At 35.3% G+C, this 20410-nt stretch overlaps 1 protein-coding gene across 4 annotated transcripts in view; it reads right to left on the minus strand.

The window, feature by feature from the left end:
* The window catches only part of Kdm4c (lysine demethylase 4C), a 161066-nt gene that overhangs the window by 58332 nt on the left and 82324 nt on the right, over positions 1–20410 (minus strand). For 3 of the 4 annotated variants that reach the window (XM_034502228.2, XM_076934763.1, XM_076934764.1), the window contains 8 exons: positions 17682–17875; positions 15511–15746; positions 13812–14119; positions 11649–11757; positions 6060–6241; positions 4337–4550; positions 1535–1611; positions 65–120 (listed from right to left, as the gene is read on the minus strand). In XM_034502228.2, the coding sequence (XP_034358119.1) occupies positions 65–120; positions 1535–1611; positions 4337–4550; positions 6060–6241; positions 11649–11757; positions 13812–14119; positions 15511–15746; positions 17682–17875 (1376 nt within the window). The remainder of the gene's footprint in view (positions 1–64; positions 121–1534; positions 1612–4336; positions 4551–6059; positions 6242–11648; positions 11758–13811; positions 14120–15510; positions 15747–17681; positions 17876–20410) is intronic. The other variant, XM_034502230.2, reaches the window with a different exon arrangement.

A 20410-nucleotide genomic window follows, 5' to 3' on the forward strand; every position in this document is an offset into this window, starting at 1 on the left:
TTCAGTGACCAAGTGAGAAGAAAAAGAAATGACGAAATTCAACACAATCAATATTAATACTTACTGATTGTTCTTAGTCTGTTTAAGAGCACCTCCTCTCAAATTGCAGAGACAACATTCCTAAAGGGGAGAGGCGAATTAACACAATTATAAAATCCATTTAACAAATGTCACTGCCCTTCATATAAACTACTCTAGAAATTTTTATATTCCATTTAATGTAAAACTAAAAGTGTAAAAAATTCCACAACAATAGAGACTTCCAGTTCCAGAAGGAAAGGAGAAAACTTGAAAATGATTGAGTACATAGGCTCCTTGGAAAGGAGCACCATATATTGCTTTCACTTTTGCACTCCTGAGTGCAGTGAGGAAGTTGTGAAAAAGAATTATATCTTACTACAGAAGTACTTGTTCATCCATGTCCATTGCTGCTCTATTCATAAGAGCCAGAACCTGGGAACAGTCTTGGTTTCTATCAACAGATGAGTGGATAAGAAAAATGTGGTACATTTTCACAATGAAATATTACTCAGCTGTTACAAAAAGAGAAATTATAAAACTCACAGGCAACCAGAGCCAGAAAATTTATGCTAAGTGAGGGAACCTAGACCTTAAAACACAAATACTATGTTTTCTCTCATATGTAGATCCAGCTGTAAGTAAGGGTTGAGGCTTAATACTGATGTTGTTGTGTGTCGAGATGACAAGGGGTCAATTATACTGGCTGGTTTTATGTCAACTTGACACAAACTGGAGTTATCACAGAGAAAGGAGCTTCAGTTGAGAAAATGCCTCCATGAGATCCAGCTGTGAGGCATATTCTCAATCAGTGAGCACCACTAATATTGAGATCACCAATGAAGAACACAGTACTGGAAGCTGACAGAGCATGGTTAAAAAAGAAAATGTATATGGCATGGTAGATTAATGGAATGAAAAACACAGGCAGATTTAGAGTAAACTTCCAAGAGCATTTTTTGAAAACAGTAAATTCTGACCTAGAGAAATTTGTGGTCTTTAAATAAAAAATCATTACTTGCTAAACATTCTGTCTGAAGTTCACAGTGATGACTTCCACTCCATAGAATAGGTATTCTAATCACATTTGTTAAGGTGTGAATAAAAGGAATAATAAATAAAGGGAAGGTTTTTTGATAGTTGGAAAATTGCAGACAGATTGAATTGTTTCCTCAAGGATCCATCAAGCAAGACACCTCCCTTGAGTATTTTTTTTAGAATATTTATTTGTAAGGATTCCAAAATGTATAGAAAATGAAATTTAAAAAAAATAAAGCCTGGAAAATATAAATATGGACTTGATGATCTATGGTGCCCATAGGATCTGAAGTAAAATGCTACATAGAAAGTCTCCTAAACTTTCTACAGTGGTTACAAAGCCATTATGAAGAATGACCTGAAGAGAGGGGCTAGATACATAAGAAACATGTACCCAACTTTATCTTTCCATTCGATTTAGCCATGTCAATAGTGGGTGCGAAGAGAAGAGGAATAACATAGTACATAACCTACTTACTGCAGTCCATGCATTTCTCTTGCACCGGGCACACAGCCATCCATCACAGACGTCATGAGAAGGGACACCATAACAACCTGGAAAATAACAGAACGAATGTACAGATTAAGTCTCTTCCATCTTTAAAGTGTCCACAACCCTGGAAGAAAACGCAATCCCAGCTACCAGAAAGCAGAGGCATGGTGTTCATATGTTCATCTCCTGCATGACCTATGTGGTAAACTCAAAGCTAATCTGTGTAGTTAAGTGAGATTGTTCCAAAATAAAAAGTACAATGAGGGTTGGGGTTAGAGCTCAGTGTTAGATTGTCTAGCATTAAAAAAGAATTAGGTAAAATTTCCAGTTCTGTGACAAAATACTTTTTGTTGTTTCTCTGTGTACCCCTGGCTATCCAAGAACTCTCATTATAGACCAGGCTGGCCTCAAAGTCAGAGATCCTCCTGCCTCTGCCTCCCAAATGCTGGGATTAAAGGTTGTCTTTTTAATTACTATGCTACCAATTCCCAAAACATGAAAATATGTATTTTTTTTGTCGATTTGGGAGTTTTCTTACTGTTTTTTTTTTTTAATTAGGATTAATGTGTGTATATGATGCCAGTGAGTGTGACAGTGTGGACTCATGATTTACCACATGTTTGTGGATGTCAGAGAACAAGATGCTATGGTCAGTAATCTCATTCCACCATAAGTTTTGATGATGAAACTCAGGAAGTCAGGCATGCAAACGCAAGTGCATTCAGTGACTTAGTCATCTAAAAAGTCATTTATTTGGGGTCTTCAAGATAAGTTTTTCTTATATAGTATATGTTGAATGAGACTTTTGATACTTTTGCAATAACCTCCAGAGAACAAGGCCAGGAGGTGCAGCAGCACCAAGCTTAAAATAAAAGGACACATATTAATATTTCCAGATCTTTCCATGAATAAAAATAAAATTTCTATAATGTCATACTAATAAATTACAAGTTGGGGGAGTGTTAATCAAGTTTCACATAAATTTTAGTGATTGGGCTAAAAGCTCCACAGTCCATGAAAGGTAATGGAAGTTTGCTTTCAATTCAGTATTTAATGGATCCATGCCAGGACTAAATGTAAACATGGCAGGTGGTAAAAATATGTGTGGTAATTGCATGATACCAAGATCTTGGTGATATATGTTTTATATTAGCACAAAATAAATGAATAAGCAAATAAATCAATAAATTAACAATATTTGAGATATTGAGATGGAAAAATATGTTGTGTTCAAGGACTGCCTAGCCTACAGAGAAAATTCCTTAGAGAATAAAAAAGGAGAATGGGAAAGACAATAGGAGAGGAAATGGGACAGAAAAAAAATGGGGAGTCAGCAAGAGGCACATTATCCTTCATTTCTGAAATAGAAGAGATTGGAAGAAATAAATGAGCAAGTTTAACACCAACGTGTGATAATAGAGACAATAACAGAATAAAAATAGAATTAATCAAAGAAAATCAAGTCAAACCAAATGCTAAATTCAATCATGTTTATGGGATTAGTATGGTTAGACTATATAGTTGGTAACTTTAGAAAACGAGACTAAATCCATACTTATTGTCTGGTACTTTGTCTTTTGACTATACATAGTAAGATAATGTATTTAAAAAATAATTGCATTAGCAACCATTGAACCTATGATGGAGAAAAAAAAACAGAAATATGTTAATAAAATATGTGATTGAGGGGCTAAAGAGATAGTTCAGTAGTTAAGAGAATTTGTTGTTTTGGCAGAGGATCCAGGTTTGATTCCTAGCACCCATACTATAGTTCACAGCCAGCTGTATGTGAAACACATATAAACACACACGCAAAATATTCATACATATAAAAAAAGTAAAAAGTCTGAGACTAGAATGTGTGATTGAAGGGTTCGGATGTAGTTTAGTGGCACAACATAATCTTAGCATATATGAGGTCCTTGTGTGGCTCCTACCAATAAAAGCAGAAAGAAAAACAATGCCACCAACACAGATAAATGCAATCAGGAATACTGAAATACTTTAGAATTAGAGTTGTAATGTATATTTGATTATCCTATCTATTCAGTCTTTACAAATATATTTGATACTTATCTATCTGTATAAAAATAACAAATTAGGAAAGATATAGAACCTAACTATTGTAATGACTATTAATAGGGACTTCCCTATATTTATGAAGAAAAATATTTAGTTCAATATAGTTAATTCTCAGAATCTACAGCATAATATCCACTTCTTAAAAAGTCATAAAAATAGTTTTCAATCAATACTAAACATTTAAGTTAAATTTCCACAATAACTAGAATCATTAGAACAAGTGAAGAAGCTACAGTCATGTTTATGGGATTCCTAACAACTGGACTCCTACCAAATAAAATACCCAGGTCCTTCTTTTCACTAATGTTTCATAAAACTGGAAAGGGATGACATTTTATTCATACTCTTAAATGAAGCCATTAAGATTATCAACAATAAGACTAGAAATGGAGCTTGCCTGGCAGACTCTGTGTCTACTATGTACAAAGTCCCGGGCTCAATCTCACTACACATATATCTAGGAATGGTGGTACACATTTACAACCCCAGCACTTCTGAAGTTGAAACACAAGGCCAAAAGATTTTTAAGGATGTAGCTAGCCGATTGGCTTATACAGCAAGCTCGTGAACTACAAGAACAAGGCTACAAGAACACTGGTACAAAGAACAATATCAACAAACCAATTGACAGGTAACACTAAGGTGATTTGTAAGGGCTATATAAAACACTGAAAGTCCAGAGACTGGAAAATCGGATTTATTTACTTGCATGAACCCGCACGAAGCACTTGGCACAGGATATCAGAAGACTTGTTCCATCTTCTTCAAGGAAGGCATTTGGGGGGGAATATTCTACATTTTCTTCACTATAAATGAAACACATCTCTGGAATAATGGGTTTAGTCTTTCTTCCAGATTGAACCACTTCATTTACTGCTGTCTCCCATCTAGAATCATTTTCTTCTTTACTGTTTTCAGGCTGAAAAACATATATCCCACATGAGTGAAACACACTGGAAAGAGGTTATCTTTTATCCATTTTATCCACACCTGCTACAGGCAATACATTACAATCTTGTTTTTACGACTTCATCTTGTTGTTTTCCTTAATTCAACTGGTAGCATTTTACCAATGTTTCCATACAGACTCCCATTCAAATATAATCAGTAAGCTCTGAGAGTTCATTCAGGATTGTATGGACCTCTTCAAACTGTGGTCTTCCAAAATACCTCAGGAATGCATAGCTACTTTTGCTTATATATGTCCATGATCCATGTGTACTAGGCTAATGTCTGCTTTGACTTATTGAAAAATATTATGTGGTTACACCTCAAAGAATACATATAATGCCTAGGTTTTCTATACCATCAATGAAAGATACATGCCTTCCACAAAAGCTTGAAAGACAGAAGACAGGACTGGCATATGTGGTCAGATAAAAATAATGTGCCAGACCTGATGGTCATGGAGTAATTACCACTAATAAATTACCTTTATTATTCCCTAGATCTTAAACTAATCAATTCCCCAAATCTTATGACTTAATAAGGAATATTTTTATTATTAGAAAATATACAGGTAGATAATATGCTTAAATGCACATCAATAAAAACAAATATTTAATGACTAAAGGAAAGTAAAACAAAAAGTGAATAAGCTACTAATTGGAAAGTTGAAAATGTAGAATTTCACCCACTCTGCAGCTCTGAAATACTAGAATTAAATAACTATTATATGACACTTGAAAAAATTCATATCAGGGACTGAAGAGGTGTCTCAGCAGTTAAGAGCACTGCCGCTCTTTCAGGGGACCTGTGTTCAATTCCCAACACTGATATCGTAACTCACAACTGTCTGTAACTACATAAAATAAAAATAAGCCATTTATAAAATTTATGATCTTAAATAAAGTATTTCTGATTATATCAGAAGAACCACAATTTGAAAACCACATTATATTAGTGAGTTTTCTAATATATTGTACCTTAAAGCTCATAATTCAATGTTATACACAGCATTAAAGGTCTGTTTCGTGTGTGTACTCTGAAGAATACACTCATTCCTGAGCTGAGATGCTGTCGGAATAACATGTATGGAATAATGATGGAATCACTAGACAGCTGAAACAGTGAATGGATGTGCAGTTTGTAATGAGTCCTGAATGATCCTTTTGCATGTTTTACACGGAAAGGTAAAAAAGACTAATCAAGAGTGGTCACTGATATTTACATTACTGTACAGTACTGCTTTCAATTTTAGTAAGATACTAGGTGTTTGTTTTTTCTATGAAATGTTTTGTTTCTAGACTTTAAGTTAGAAGTTTTATGTCTTATAGCAAAAGAATTGGGTTCAGAAACGGGTTTCTAAAATGCAATTATAGAAACATACACTAAAACCAATCAATCAAACAGACAAACACAGCCCACCAAAAGCCCCCAAGGAAGGACAGCAGTGGAAGGATACATTGATAGCCACACTCCAAACTACCTTGTAGTATGGCATGAGCAGCGTGCAGATTGCACAGTTTGGCTCCATTTTTGCCACAGTTGCATTATACTCCTGTTCAGCCATAAAGTTAGGAGACTTTGTCTGCCAAAGGTGGATGAGAGGCTTTGCCCAAGACTCTGTTTCTTCAACTTCTTCATCAATGCTTAGAACCTCAGGCAATTCTTAGGGGAGAAAACAGAAAGATACAATAAACAGGAGACTCAGAAAAAAATATCAACCTGTTATCAGACATGAATACTCCTAAATATCTGTGATATCAATGTCAAGTTGGATTTCTTTTTAAACCGACTTTACCAACTATATTCTGAAAGAAATAGAATGTGTTTTTTTCATCATCGTTGTCAAATGATCAGATCAGATCATGTGGACATAAAGCCTCTTTGTCAGCTATCTCCTTTCTTCTAGGAAAAATTAAACCAATCCCATTTAACTTCATCACTACTTACTTTTATCTTCCACTGTAAAACTACCCACAAGATTAACAAGTCTGAGTATGACTAAGGTAATGAGTCGTATTAGTATTTTCATTTTCTTCAGGTAACACAGTACAAAGTTTATAGTTCAGTAAAAGCTTAGTTGAATTTCATTAAATTGACTTTTGGATTCAAGACTCCATGGCATTGACATAAGTAGAAAACAAGGTAGTTGTCATAGAAAAAGTGAGTGGGGAAAAAAGGCATAAAAATTAAAATATAAAAGAAGTTAGCAAGAAAAAAAGGATGCCAATCCCCATTAGGTCTACATGGAAGTGACAACCTACATCATGTGTGAGAAAAGCCCCATGATTTCCAAATGCAAAACAAAGGTGCTACGTAAATAACCTCTAATGAAATGATTCATGAAATTGAAGACCTGTATCTTTGGAGAATTATCTTCTTTCAGTTAGCTAGCCAGTGCTCATTTTCTAGACCATTTTTTTTCTTTACATTGATCAAGTATCTCTATTTCATTTATTATTCATCAGATCCTGGTTTGATGTACTTTTCTAAAGATGCAATATCCTATGGACTCTAATAAATGACTGCAACAGCTGGGAAAACACCCAGAAGGTAAAAATCAATGCTATTTACTCTATCATTTACCCTCACCTCTCTCTTTTCTAGAATACTTCAAAATGGTGTCAAAGCTCCCCAAAATGGCCTGAATGACAGCCTATAGGAACAACATAGACTAAAAGAACTACATTCAGCATTTCCCCTGACTTTCCTTCATGGCTTCTGGGGTCCTGTGACTGAGGCTGGGGGTATGTCTGTACCTTCTCTCTTTCCCTCTCCTACTGCAGGCTTGAGGCAGGGCAAAGAAACAGAAATTGGTTAGTGGCTTCTTGGGGGAAAACAACTATCCAGGTGAGCCTATCTTTAAACTGGAAGGTTTGCAAGGAGCCATCATGATCTAAATCAAGCTTGTAATTACATGGAGTCCCCACTGGAGACTTAGGTGATCACATCATTAGGACTATGCCTAAAGAAGCTGCACAAGCAACATTTGGCCAACCAAAATGGAGCTGTCTATATAGGACAGACATTATGGTACTAATATAAATAATAATAGTTACATGGTTTGGTGTCTATAATGCTAATGAATCCTCTAAACATAATCTACCTTTCTCCATTTCTCTCTGTCTAGCTTCCATTTTTCCTAGAAGACTACTGAGATAATGAAAATGGCAGACTCAAATGAGGACCTGGTTTAAGCACTGCCATAGTTCTTGGATGATCCGCACACCTCCCATCCATGCCCTAGAGATGAGGCATTAATTAATTTTCATTTGAGGGCTTTGTTTTTGTGTTTGACACACCAACCACCTAAAAAAGACACACAGACAGAAAGAACATAAAAGACTTCCAACTCTGCTATATACCATTAAGTCCTAAAATATTTTTCTTTATCAAAGAAACAAGTCTTGGTTTGATGAAAGTCAAGGTCCCTAAAAAAAGTAAGGTATGCCCTTAGACTATAGATGGAGAAGGAATGAATCTCAGTGCTAGAACCACTTATGGGCTTTTGAAATGGAAAAAAAAACTACTGAAATGACAACAGGTTAAGAACCAGGGTTGATCTCTCATTACCAAGTAGTACATTTTCTACAAGAAGAATATAAGACCAGAAAGAGAACTTGACTAAATTATAAAAGAACAACATAACTTTAAGACAAAACAAAACAGTAAGTCCAGAGTCTACTGACAGCAAGAAACTTCTTTTTTACCAGTTTTAAAAAAATTTTGTTGCCGAATTGTTCTGGCTAGAACTTCAAGTACTGTGGGGAGCTGACAGAAGGCGGCTATCATCCTTGCAGCCATCTTGAGCAATATACCCTGACAAGAGACTTGATTACAATAGCCTACAACAGCTGAGCACACTCTGATAACATCTTGTTTTAGATACCCAGGATTTTCCCTTGGGTGTGTGAGACTTAAAGGTGTGTGACTTAAGGGCGAAACTTAGAGATCAGATTTAGAGAAAAGACTTAAGGGCATGATTTAAAGGTGTGACTTAAAGGCGTGGCTTAGAAGTGAGACATATAAAAGGCAAGAGGCAGACAGAAGAAATGATTAGTAAGTATTAGGCACTTGGAGTAGGCACTTGAGACTCAAGACAGGCAACTAGGATTAGACACTTGTGCTTGGATGAGACTCGAGACTAGAATTTGGAACTTGGAGGCACTAGGGACTAGGAACTAGGGACTAAGAACTCAAGACTTAGGACTTGGACTAGGAAGAGAGACTGAAGAATAAATGGGATTGAATCACACTCTGGTCTCCATTCCTCACTTCTGTCCTCACTCTCTCTCTTGCTGAACCCCGACCCACAGACCGGAGCAGCTTGGGGCAGTGCTGGCTCTAACAATCTAGCCCCCAAGGCTTTTGACAGTGGGGGTTCCAAAATTGATAGTGCGGTCCCCGACATTTTGGCCCCCAAGCGTGGGGCAGCTCGGGCTGCAACAAAGTACTATATTGAATAGATAGAGAGTAGGCAGCCTTGCATTGTCCTTGATTTTAGTGGGATTACTTCATGTTTCTCTCCATTTAGTTTGATGCTGGCTATTGTATATTGCTTTTATTATATTTAGGTATGGACCTTGAATTACTATTCTCTCAAAATACTTCTGGCATGAAGGAGTGTTGTATTTTGTCAAAGGCTTTTTCAGTATCTAATGAGATGATCGTGTGGGTTTTTTCTGTGAGTATGTTCATAGAGTGGATTATGTTGATTTCTGTATATTCTGTATATTGAACCATTCCTGGGATGAAGCCTACTTGATAGCATTAACATAGTACACACATTCCTTCTAAATCTGCTATATGGAGCAAGAAATAATATTTGACCTCACACTTCAAGCTAAGTATTCCTGGGGTGAATTCTATCCTATTCCATTCCACACTCAAGCTCTCTTATCCTCTTCTTCTGGAGTCCATGGGCAGTTTTGGGGTTGCTCTCTGTGTTTCCCATTTACATTCTGAAGTAAAGAGTAAGCTGCTCCAAAGTCCTATTTTGTATACCTTAAGGATTCAGTCTAGTTCCAACAAATTCCCAGAAAAGCCAGAGCAGTTCTTCCTTACCCAAGTAGATGGGAATTTTCTCTGACTGCCTTCTGGCTTACTCTAGTTTCTAAACACACAGTACACTGTGAATGAGGGTTAAAACTGCTTATTCAATTCATTTATACAATGATAATGTTCCTTTACTTCCAAAGATACAAACAACTTAGATTCAAAGGAAGAAAAGTGACCAATAATATAATTTATTAGAAACTATACATTTTTCATTGTCATTTTAGAGTTGTTAAAATCTCTAGCCAACAGGAAAACTTTTCCAGTTTTAAAATTCAGTTCTCATGAATTCCCAGGAGGTGCCAGAAGTCCTTATCATGTGCAACTGTTGCAAAGGCTACAACTACAAATGTTTCAGAGAAATACTTAACCTTAATCTCTTGAGACAACTTTGTTAACATAATTCACACATAATTTTGTAAGCTCTATACACTGAAATCAAGGTGGGCAAATTCTCAGTGGCTGACATAAAAATAAGCTTCTAGGAAGAAAATCACATGAGAAAAGGACCTTTCCTTAGAAGTACGTCTAGTACCTTTCCTGCAGGGAAGCCACACCAATAGTTAGCCTTAAGAAAAGTAATTACAATCCCTAAATATTTATGTTACATATGAATTTTTAGAATCTGTTGTATAGTTATAACTATAAGAGGACAATAGCTTGTGTGACATAAACTGAAATTGGATAAAGGAAGGAACTGTAGTAAACATGATGTCTATAATCCTAGTAACTAGAAAGCTGGAGCAGTAGGGTCAGTCTCGGGCCTGCCTAGATTGCAATGCTTTAATTTGTATCTAGGAAACAAAAAGTTAGAACTCAACCTAATAACATACAGAAATAACAGCCAGTATTTCTCTTTATTTCAATTATTCAACTAAAATGCTACTATACATTATAGAAAGTATTACCACCATGTTCTTTTTTCCTACATAAGCATGGATCACAAAATAAAAGATAGTTAAGTGGGACCTGAGAGATGCCTCAGTGTTTAAGAGAACTGACTGTTCTTTCATAGGTCCTAAGCTCAAGTCCCAGCACTCAGCTCACAACTTTCTGTAGCTCCAAGTTCAGGGGATCTAGCATTTTTACAGACATAGATACAGGCAAAACCCCAATGCTCATAAAATAAAAATGAAAAAAGAAACATACATGGAAAAATGATGCTGATATACCTAGTGAGTGTTATTTTATCTAAAAAAGAACCACTATAATGTATTGCCTGGACTACATCCATAAAGACAGGTAACTTTAATTAATATCTATCTGAAAAGGAGACTCTGAAAGAAGGACTCAAAAAACAAACAAACAACCCACAAAACAACAACCACAACAAAACACTTGAACAGATCTCTTAGAAATATGAGAAGTAGTAAGAAAACATTTAAACACTACATAGACAGAACAAGTTAAACAAAAAAGTAAAAGTTATATAAATTGGGATACGTGACTTATAAATGAAATAGTTTCACATCAAGCCTCATCAGCGTAGTCTACCTACAATGACAGAGATTTACCACACACCGCCATGGAGGTATGGAAGAGCTGGGTTCTTACTGGAGGATGTTTACATGAATTTAAATGACTCAGGTTAAATGTACAGACAATGTAGAGGGCAGTGGTGGCATATGCCTTTAATCTCAGAACCCTGGAGACAGAGGACAGCCCGGTCTATAAAGTGAGTTCCCAGACATCAAGAGCTACATGAAGAAATCCTGTCTTTAAAAAAACACTAAAAGTACCGACAATTCCTATATGCCATGACTTGAAGTGATTATTCTGGAAATTTTTCGGGCTATGTCAGGAATGACTTATTTATGGCATGAATAAAAATATTTGTACTAATAATATTATTAAAGTATATGAAGCATGACATTATTTCTAAACTTCAATTGCTTTTACCTATAAAGTATTTATTATTTATAGTCTCCCAATGATTTTCCAGAGAAAAAATTTTTTATTATACCTAATTGCATAAGCCATCTATTACAAAAGACTATGAATAATAGCATTCACTCACCTTCATCACTCACTACCTGCTGCTTCACAAGAGTCATTGGGGATCTGGCTGGAGGCTTACCAAGTGGATGGCGCCAACTCTTAGTAGTTTTTGGCTGTCCTTCTATTATCTGGTTATAGAACAAAAAAAAGGTAGACATATCCATGAACAATGTTTGGTTATTTTTGGTTTTGTTTGTTTGTTTTTGTTTTGTTCCATGTGTTTGGTCTATGCCTGTGTGTATGCAAGAGCATAGAGACTTAAGATATTCTACTACCTCACTGCAAGGTCTCAATGAACCTGGAGATTACATCTTTGACTAGCTTGCCTGACCAGCAAGCTCCAAGGATCCTCCTCTTTCTACCTCCCAGTACAATGGACACAGACTACTGCCACCATGCCTAACTTTTCTTCATGATTACATAGCAAGCACGTTATTCACTGAGCCATTTCTCCAGGCTCAATAACATTTTTTTCAGGGAAAAATACATACTTCAAAATGATAACATGGTTTATAAATAAATCTTATACTTATTTAAGTAATAAACACTTTAAGAAATGAGGACTTACAAGCTAGGTACATACAGCTCAGTGGTAGAACACTTACCTAGCACGAACAAAGCCCTGGGTTTTCATCCAGAGTACTACCAGAGGGACAGAGGGAGAAAGGCTGAGGGCAAGGGGAGAGAAGGAGAAAGTGAGAGAAGCAGAGTGGGAGAAAAAAGGGAGGTAAAGGAAGAGGGTAGCATTTTTCTAAGAGGGCAATTAATTCTCCTTCAAAAAATATTGTTTCATGGAAGGCTTACCAACAATTAGAAAGATTTCAAAGATCGTTTAAAACTATCTCAAGTCCACCAGTACATACTAATAAAATGATGACAAACTGTGACGTATCATCTCTAACCTTTCATACATGAATACTTGGAAAGTGATCCAGCTTTTACCCTCTCAGAGAAGGAAAATCAGCCAAGTGTTAAAAAGGACATTTTCTTCAATTGGGTTCAATTGGAAAATATTATTAAATGAAACATTTCTGTTATTTTGAAACCATTAAATTGTGAAAGATATTTTTAAGTCCCTATGAGATACTACCTTTTTACTTTTAATACTTTTTGAGTCATATTTATTTCATATTTCTGTAGAATATACATAATATATAAAATGGTCAAGTCTGTTGACCATTATTAAATTTAATAATTATATTTAATATATTTTAAGATAACTAAGAAATAAACTATTTAAAAATTACTGTCTTTTTATAATGTGTTTGTTACTAAAGGATGTGAAAAGATTCAAAGTAGGTTTAGTAAACTAGGAACAATTGTGAGATTGTTGGTCAGGTCAGCAGACAGCTCAGCTGTCATTCCAAATGACAGAGAAGCTCCTCACAGATACTTATAAGTCCCTGGTGAGGTTCAGAATGGTAGCACAGCATTAGCTCGCCTGACCCATTCTTGATCTGGGAATGTTCAGGATGTAAGCATATAATTATAACACTAAACAAAAACAATAAAAAGTGCCAAGAGGAGGCTGTAGCCATAAAGCCAGCATGGGAAGCTTAACTTTTCTGAGAGGCAACAGGTTTGTGGGAATAAACATGAGCATAAATACAGCTCTGAGTAAGAAAAGGAAACAGTGATCATGTGAGCCATGATGTTAAAACCGAGACTATATGAACTTGACTTCACAATACTTTCTACTGTCAGGATGGCAGAGCCCAAGAGGCAATTGATCTCAGCCTGGATAACAGTGCTTGTTATGGAAACAAGCGCTACCATGACTGCCTAAATGTCAATATGATTAAGATTTCAAAATAAAGTTCATCAAGTGCTAGTATTTGTGAGAAGTAGTTAATGAGTATAAATGAACTCTCTGTGTACTATTTGCAGTGAAGCCTATATTATCTCCAAATACAGATGTTGCTTATTTTAAAGTATAAAGTGGAAAAAAATCAGACATCAACAAGTAGCCACAAGGTTATTAATGAATTACAATGTAAGACAGAATAGTATGTCCCTGCCAAAATTATATTCCACTGATGAAATATGATTAAAATTCATAAATATTAATAACACTGATTTTTGCCTAAAGCAAGATATCAGGAGGTAATAAACTATATTCATAAAGCATCACGATACAGGCCACAACCCAATGAACACAGAAGAAATACAAACTGACATGTACCTTAGGTATATTGAGCCCATTTCTCTCTTCATTAAGAGTTTTTGGGATTTTCCCAGGTTCAACGTTACTTCCATGGCCCTCTTCATCAGTTTCTTCTCCCTGTGTCAATACTCTATTACTTTCTGCCAGGGAGGAAGATATCTTGGGAGATTCAAGCTGTAGATGTGACTCCTTGCCTGTTATATGGCCATGAGAAAATGGTTTTAAGTCAGAGACCTCCTTCAGCATAGATGGTGAAATTACAGCATTGGCTGTGTCATCTTCTGGTTGTATTTCATCTGTTATAGATGAATTTATGCAACTTTTTCCTAAGGAGCAAATAGAAAACTAATAATGATGCATTGCATTATTACTGAGTACATGATTAAATAGTTACAAAATAATTACTGTTTAAGATTTTATTTTTATTTTTATTTTGCCACACAAAATCAGGGTAATAAATTAGGGTCAGGTTTTTAAGAAAGTTGCTGCCTAAAGCAGTCTTGGGAATCAGTCAACCCCCACCATCACTGGATTGCTGTGTCCAGCCTTGATATGAGGGTTTGTGCCTAATCTTATTGCAACAGGTTACGCTGTGATTGGTTGAGATCACTGAGGAGCCTGCTCTTTTCTAAAGGGAACTGAAGGAGTGGTGAGAGAAGAGTGGTGGGGACTGGGACTAGTGGAGACAGGGAGGCTGTACTTTCCAAACAACAACAACAAAAAGACAAATATTCTTTAACGGAAATCCACCATCCAAAATCAGTCATAAAACAGGTTCAAGTTTTCAAGAAACCTGCTGCCCAAGGCATTCTGGGAATCAGTCAACCCCAATCACAGGTCCTAGAGCCAGAGATCCCCAAAACAGGCAATCTAACTTACATCGCATTCTCTAGCTTTAAAACAAAAACAAAAACAAAAACAAAAACAAACAAAGCAAAACAAACAACAACAACAAAAAAACCCAGTTAATCAAAAATCAGCAGGTCCTTCATCCTTCCTGCTCTCTACTGTAAAACTGTTTCTCACACTGTACCTAGTATGGTCCCCATACCCTTAGATACTGAGCAGTATATTGAAGCTAACTTCTTAGACCGAGAAGTCTGGTCTCACCATCTTAATGTCAAACTGGGTCTATTCTTGCAGTTTCCTACCATGACTTATTTCTTATACTCTTCATCACTGATCCATCACTCAGTCCCTTTATTTATTTTTAGATTTACTTAATATATATGAGTGCTTTATCTGTATGTATGTCTGTTAGATAAGACTTTTAGTAATGTTCATTAATATAAAACAGTCAAATGATGTTACACATTGGTAGATTTTATAGAAATTTTTGTCCTTGTAAAAACCTTATCCATTATTTCCTTCTTAAAATTAAATCTGAAGCAAAGAATGTGAACAAAATTATCTGTAACTCATTTTCTTTTTGTACACTATAAGCTGAATTTCACTAAAACTTTCTGCATTTAGATTTCTTCATTTTTTAATTAAATGACAAGTATTCTACGGGATGTTTATTTTAAAATTCTATTACATCTAAGAGCCATATACCTTATTGTGTAGCATTCATTTTCCTCATAGTTGAATCATCTTGTAAGTTTATACAGATATTGAAAAGCTTAATAGTTAGTAAGATATCTTGGTGGAAAGTCTTAGGGCATCTTATTACTGACTTCCCTAGTCACATGTGAAACATCATCAGCTGTTTGCTTACCTGAGAGCTTGGTGTCATTCAGTAAGCTTTGATCTATTTGCATCCTGGTATCAGAAGCTTCTTTTCCTAAAGATGCTTCTCTGTTCCCTGGCTTGAATGGTTTTTCTGGCTTTTCAATGACCATGAGATGCCCAGGGCACACAGCAGGGTTTGAGACCTCTTCCCCACTGAATTCTGCAATTTCTTCATCTTCCTCAGTTTTAGGCCTTTTTGAAAGTGGCTTATTCCCCTGAAAGCTATTAAAAGCAGGATGTTGGTCAGAGAAAAAAAAAAAAAGAAAGAAAAAAAAAAGAAGAAAAAATGGATAATATACAGCAATGCAAATGCTATTATGTGCTTATATCAAGAAAAACTTATTTCATTTTTACAATTAATAAAGTCTGAAGTTGAAACCATAATGGCTTTAAGTCAGCTTTCAAACAACTTAACAACTGAATTTTCATATTATAAAATGTGATGAGGTAACACTTTAAGGTCAAGTAAGGCAGAGATATGTTCTGATTTACTTCATTTAGTAAATCAGAACACACACATACCAGCACTTGGGTGCTGCCACAGCCAATAAGAACATTGATGACATAGGCAATATTTGTATTTCACAACATATATATATTTAAACCAAGGTAGATTTAAACCTCAGAGATTTGTCATGCATGCTTAAAGATGGTAGTACTAAAAGGTGATCAGCAATTACTTTAAGCCACCTACTAAAAAAACCAAATACACTCCTGAACATTAGCACTTACAAGAAATGAGAAAAGTACTTTGATTAAACACTGGCAATCTGAGGTAACACTCAACAGTTCTACGCCCAACAGTTACCTAGCAACAGGCAGGTAGGTTACCTTGTTATAAAAGGAACTACCCCTCACATTCTGCCCCTTTTCTCACTCTGCCCCCCTTCTCCCTTTTCTCCAAGTGTTCCTGACTGATCTATATAACTAGTTCTAGGGTAACCACGGAATAGTGGAAACCCTATCTTTAAAAAAAAAAATGTGGGAGGGAGGGGGATGGCGAAAACAAACTATGTACCATTCCATGTTAGAAAATTTCTCCTGCTCACAACCAGTCTAAACAACAACAAAAAATTTCAAGTGGTAGAGAGCACAAATTTGAGCATGAAATTCTGAGCAAAATTCTAAAATAATAGTATTATTGGAGGAAAAACAAAAGTTCCATAGTTCTAAATGTAAACAGATCAAATACATGTAGATATTAAAAATTATGCTACAGAAAATAGTTTAATTATATAAAAATCACTCACATATCTGGTCACTCAATTGTTAATTAGCATAGTCTGATTTTGAAAGAGGTATATGTTACTTTTACATTATACATAATAAACGTATATATAAGAATATACATAAAATGTTTAAATGGATGGTCTTTGGATAGTGAAGTTATTATTTGGATTCTTTGGATATTTTTTCCTGAATTTATAAAATTTCCACAGTTCTCAAATATTACTTTTATAAATTTAAAGAATAACAAGCAATATTGAAAAGAAAGTTGGAATAAAAATTCCAACTTTACAAACTATTATGCCAGCCTAATCACCTGAGCCATAGACACAGTCTATTCAAAGGATTTTAAAGGCAGAGATGCCCAAAGAAATTACAAAGCTTTTGGACAAATTCAAAAAAGCTTGTGATAAAGATCACAAAAAATGCATCAGAGGTGAAGTTTAAAAAGATTACAAGGTACAGAATTAACACTTTCTTCTTCGAGTCTTAGAAAAGAACGAAACCAAAAGAATAAAATGCCACAGCATAATTATCCATATGACAAAAAAAAAAGAAGGAAACTATTATGAAAATGTTTTAAAATAGTAGCATATAAAAGTTACTGAAGTTGTTTGAAATATGGTGAATAATGTCAACAACAAATACATGTTTAAGATAAATTAATGAAAAAATTCTAAAATGTTCTATGCTGTTCTACTCACTGTGTACATCAATTTCAGGAATACTCCACATATCTGACTACCTGTTCTTAAATTCTAATACATCGACTCAAAAGCTAAACATATATACCTCAAAATTTTAGTAATATATCCTATAAAGGTATGAACAATAGGAACAAAAATAAAAGAATAGCCCTTGAGAACATTTGGTTCCATGATCCATTTCATAAAAGTACATACTACAGGCAGAATAGGACGGTGATCTTACCTCCTGGGAGCTTTTCTTAACTTTTTCCTCCTCTGTAGCCATGTTTTTACTTCTGGGGTAGATTCTGGAGTGGGCTTTGTATGGTCAATAGTATATATATCCTTTCCTTGTTTCCAAATCTGGTATCTATCTGGCTGAAATTTCTTCACAAATATATCCATTGATATCTTCACCATGTCATTCCGACAAGTGCACTAAACACAATGAACAGTTGTAATAGAATCAACAATGAAATATTTTGTTAATTATATAACATAGGTAGAATATGAATGTTTAAAAAACTAAATAAGGATAATTCTTATATCTACAAAAAAATATAACATAGAACATGAATGTTTAATGAAAATATAAATAGGATAATGTTTACATCTGAAAAACTCAAAGTACACTTAGAGATAAGTGGATAAATGTTTTTAAAATAGTCTGTACATTTATATGGACTGTGTATCAAGAATAAGTTATAAAGAAGTATGAGTATTTCTTTGAAGGTTGTCCAGCAAACAAGAGGTTACCCTACATCACAGATACCCATCAAAACTCTGTAGTAGAGCATGAAGTGTTTGTATGAAATGATTACTATCCCATATAAGCAACAAAATTCCTAAGTATCAATAAAACATAGAATGTGTGTGCTAATTTAGCATGTTCTGAACATCACCAAAAGTCCACTGTAATTAAAAGCTTGGTACACAGGGAAAGAATCTTGATGGATGAGGCATAATAAATGGTTTTTAACTCACTGGATGCATGAAATAGTTCTCATGGTAGTTTGTTATATGTGAACCTTTGTAACTTTTCTTCCTTGTTCTTTTTTGTTTGTTTTTGCTTTTTTTTTTTTTTTTTTTTTTTTCTCAAGACAGGGTTTCTCTGTGTAGCTCTGGCTGTCCTAGAAATCCCTCTGTAGACCAGGCTAGCCTCTTGAACTCAGAAATCTGCCTGCCTCTGCCTCCCACATGCTGGGATTAAAGTCGTGTGCCACCACAACCCGCTTCTTTGTTCTTATACAAGGCCTTGTAAGAAAGTAGCAAACCACGACCCAACCATGTTATAGCTTACCCCATGGGAGATGTGACTGTACCCATATCCATTCCTAGGATGATCTACCAAAGTTTGCTATTCTCACTAGAAGCCCTTTCACATAGAGGTGCCCCATTTCTGGGTTTGAACAAAAGCAGTGAACTCTGGAGATCATTGTATTAAGGCATTTTATTGCAGCTCTGCAAAGGTATATGAGTCCAGAATGTCAACGAATGTGATTAGAATAATTTAGTCAGTGCTTCATTGGTGATATGGCTGGGTACTTGCTTTTAAGCCTGACAACCTGAGATCTATTTCAGGAATTCAGATGGTACAAGAAGACAATTGACTCTACAACTTGTATGCTGAACTCCATGTACAAATTGTGGTACACATGTGTCAATACACATGTGTGTATGTACATACTTTATTAAATCTAAAAGAATATATTTAATTATATTTGGGGTATTATTTGGTTTTTTGATAATTATATCTGTTTTTATTAATAGACTCTTGCAGCTAGAAAGAAGGCTCAGCAGTTAAAAGAATGTGTTCTTGCAAGAGGATGCAGGTTTGATTCCCAGCATTCAATTGGTGGCGTGTAAACATTCATAACTCTAGTTCAGGAGATCTGACATCTCTTCTGACCACTGCATGTACCACACACATAGGTGGTACACAGACATGTGTAGACAAAGCACTCATTCACATACAATAAAATGAAAAATTTCCCAAAATTATAAACAAGTCTCTTCTACATTACATCAAACGTAACATTAAAGAATCAAATATACAGAACTGAACTCAAGCGAGCTCAGCCAAGATGGAAGTAACTGTGATGGAGACAACTCCAAGTTCATCCTGCTGAGATCAATACCCTGAGTTCAACAGTAAGCAATACTAGGAGTTAAAACACCCTTCAAGAAAAACCTCAATCCCAACAAAGAGACTCTGGAAGCCCTGACTGATAGACTCAAACTGACAGAAAGACATTAAGATTTGATGCTCAAGCAGTTGTCCAAGGCCTAAAGATCAAATCTGAAGTCTATTTACAAGTCAAGGGACCAAGAATTGGGACAGAGATATGTGTCGAAGTTTGCCACAACATCTAGTTTGCTGAAGCTCTTGTACAAAAATTGCAAAATTTACAACTGTCACTGGCCACCAAGAGGGACAACCAGGCAGAATTCCAAGGAGTCCTCCCAAAATGACACTGGGCTCCCTGAACCTTTGGATCCTTGAAGAGGTTCACACCCTCTTCTGGGTACCAAAGCAGAGATGACATGTCACAGGATGTCTGATTTCCTAGCATAGGCTCCTTTTATTAATGTTTTTTTCAACTTTTTTGTTGGGGGAAGGAGTGTTGGATTTTTATGTCTATTGATAGTACACTAATAATAAAGATGCTATTCATAAAATGAAAGAAAAAAAAAGAACTAAACATACCTAGAAGAGAAAGGTAAAAGAATAAGAGGACTGAAAATTTCAAATGAAGTTATTTTGAATCTAGTAGAAGACTGTTTCCCATGAATACACAATGATCAGTCATATCTTATAAGCTTCCCATAAAAACTTCACAAAATGTAGTTAGGTTAAACTCAACAGTTTTTGCATCAAGTAATAGAACAGTAAACAGGCTCAATGATATAGCTGCGATAATCTAATAATTCCTTACAACTATGGTCACAGAACATGTGATTGAAAAACTGTTG

The sequence above is a fragment of the Arvicanthis niloticus genome, chromosome 5 (assembly GCF_011762505.2).
Source record: "Arvicanthis niloticus isolate mArvNil1 chromosome 5, mArvNil1.pat.X, whole genome shotgun sequence".
Classification (NCBI taxonomy): Eukaryota; Metazoa; Chordata; class Mammalia; order Rodentia; family Muridae; genus Arvicanthis; species Arvicanthis niloticus.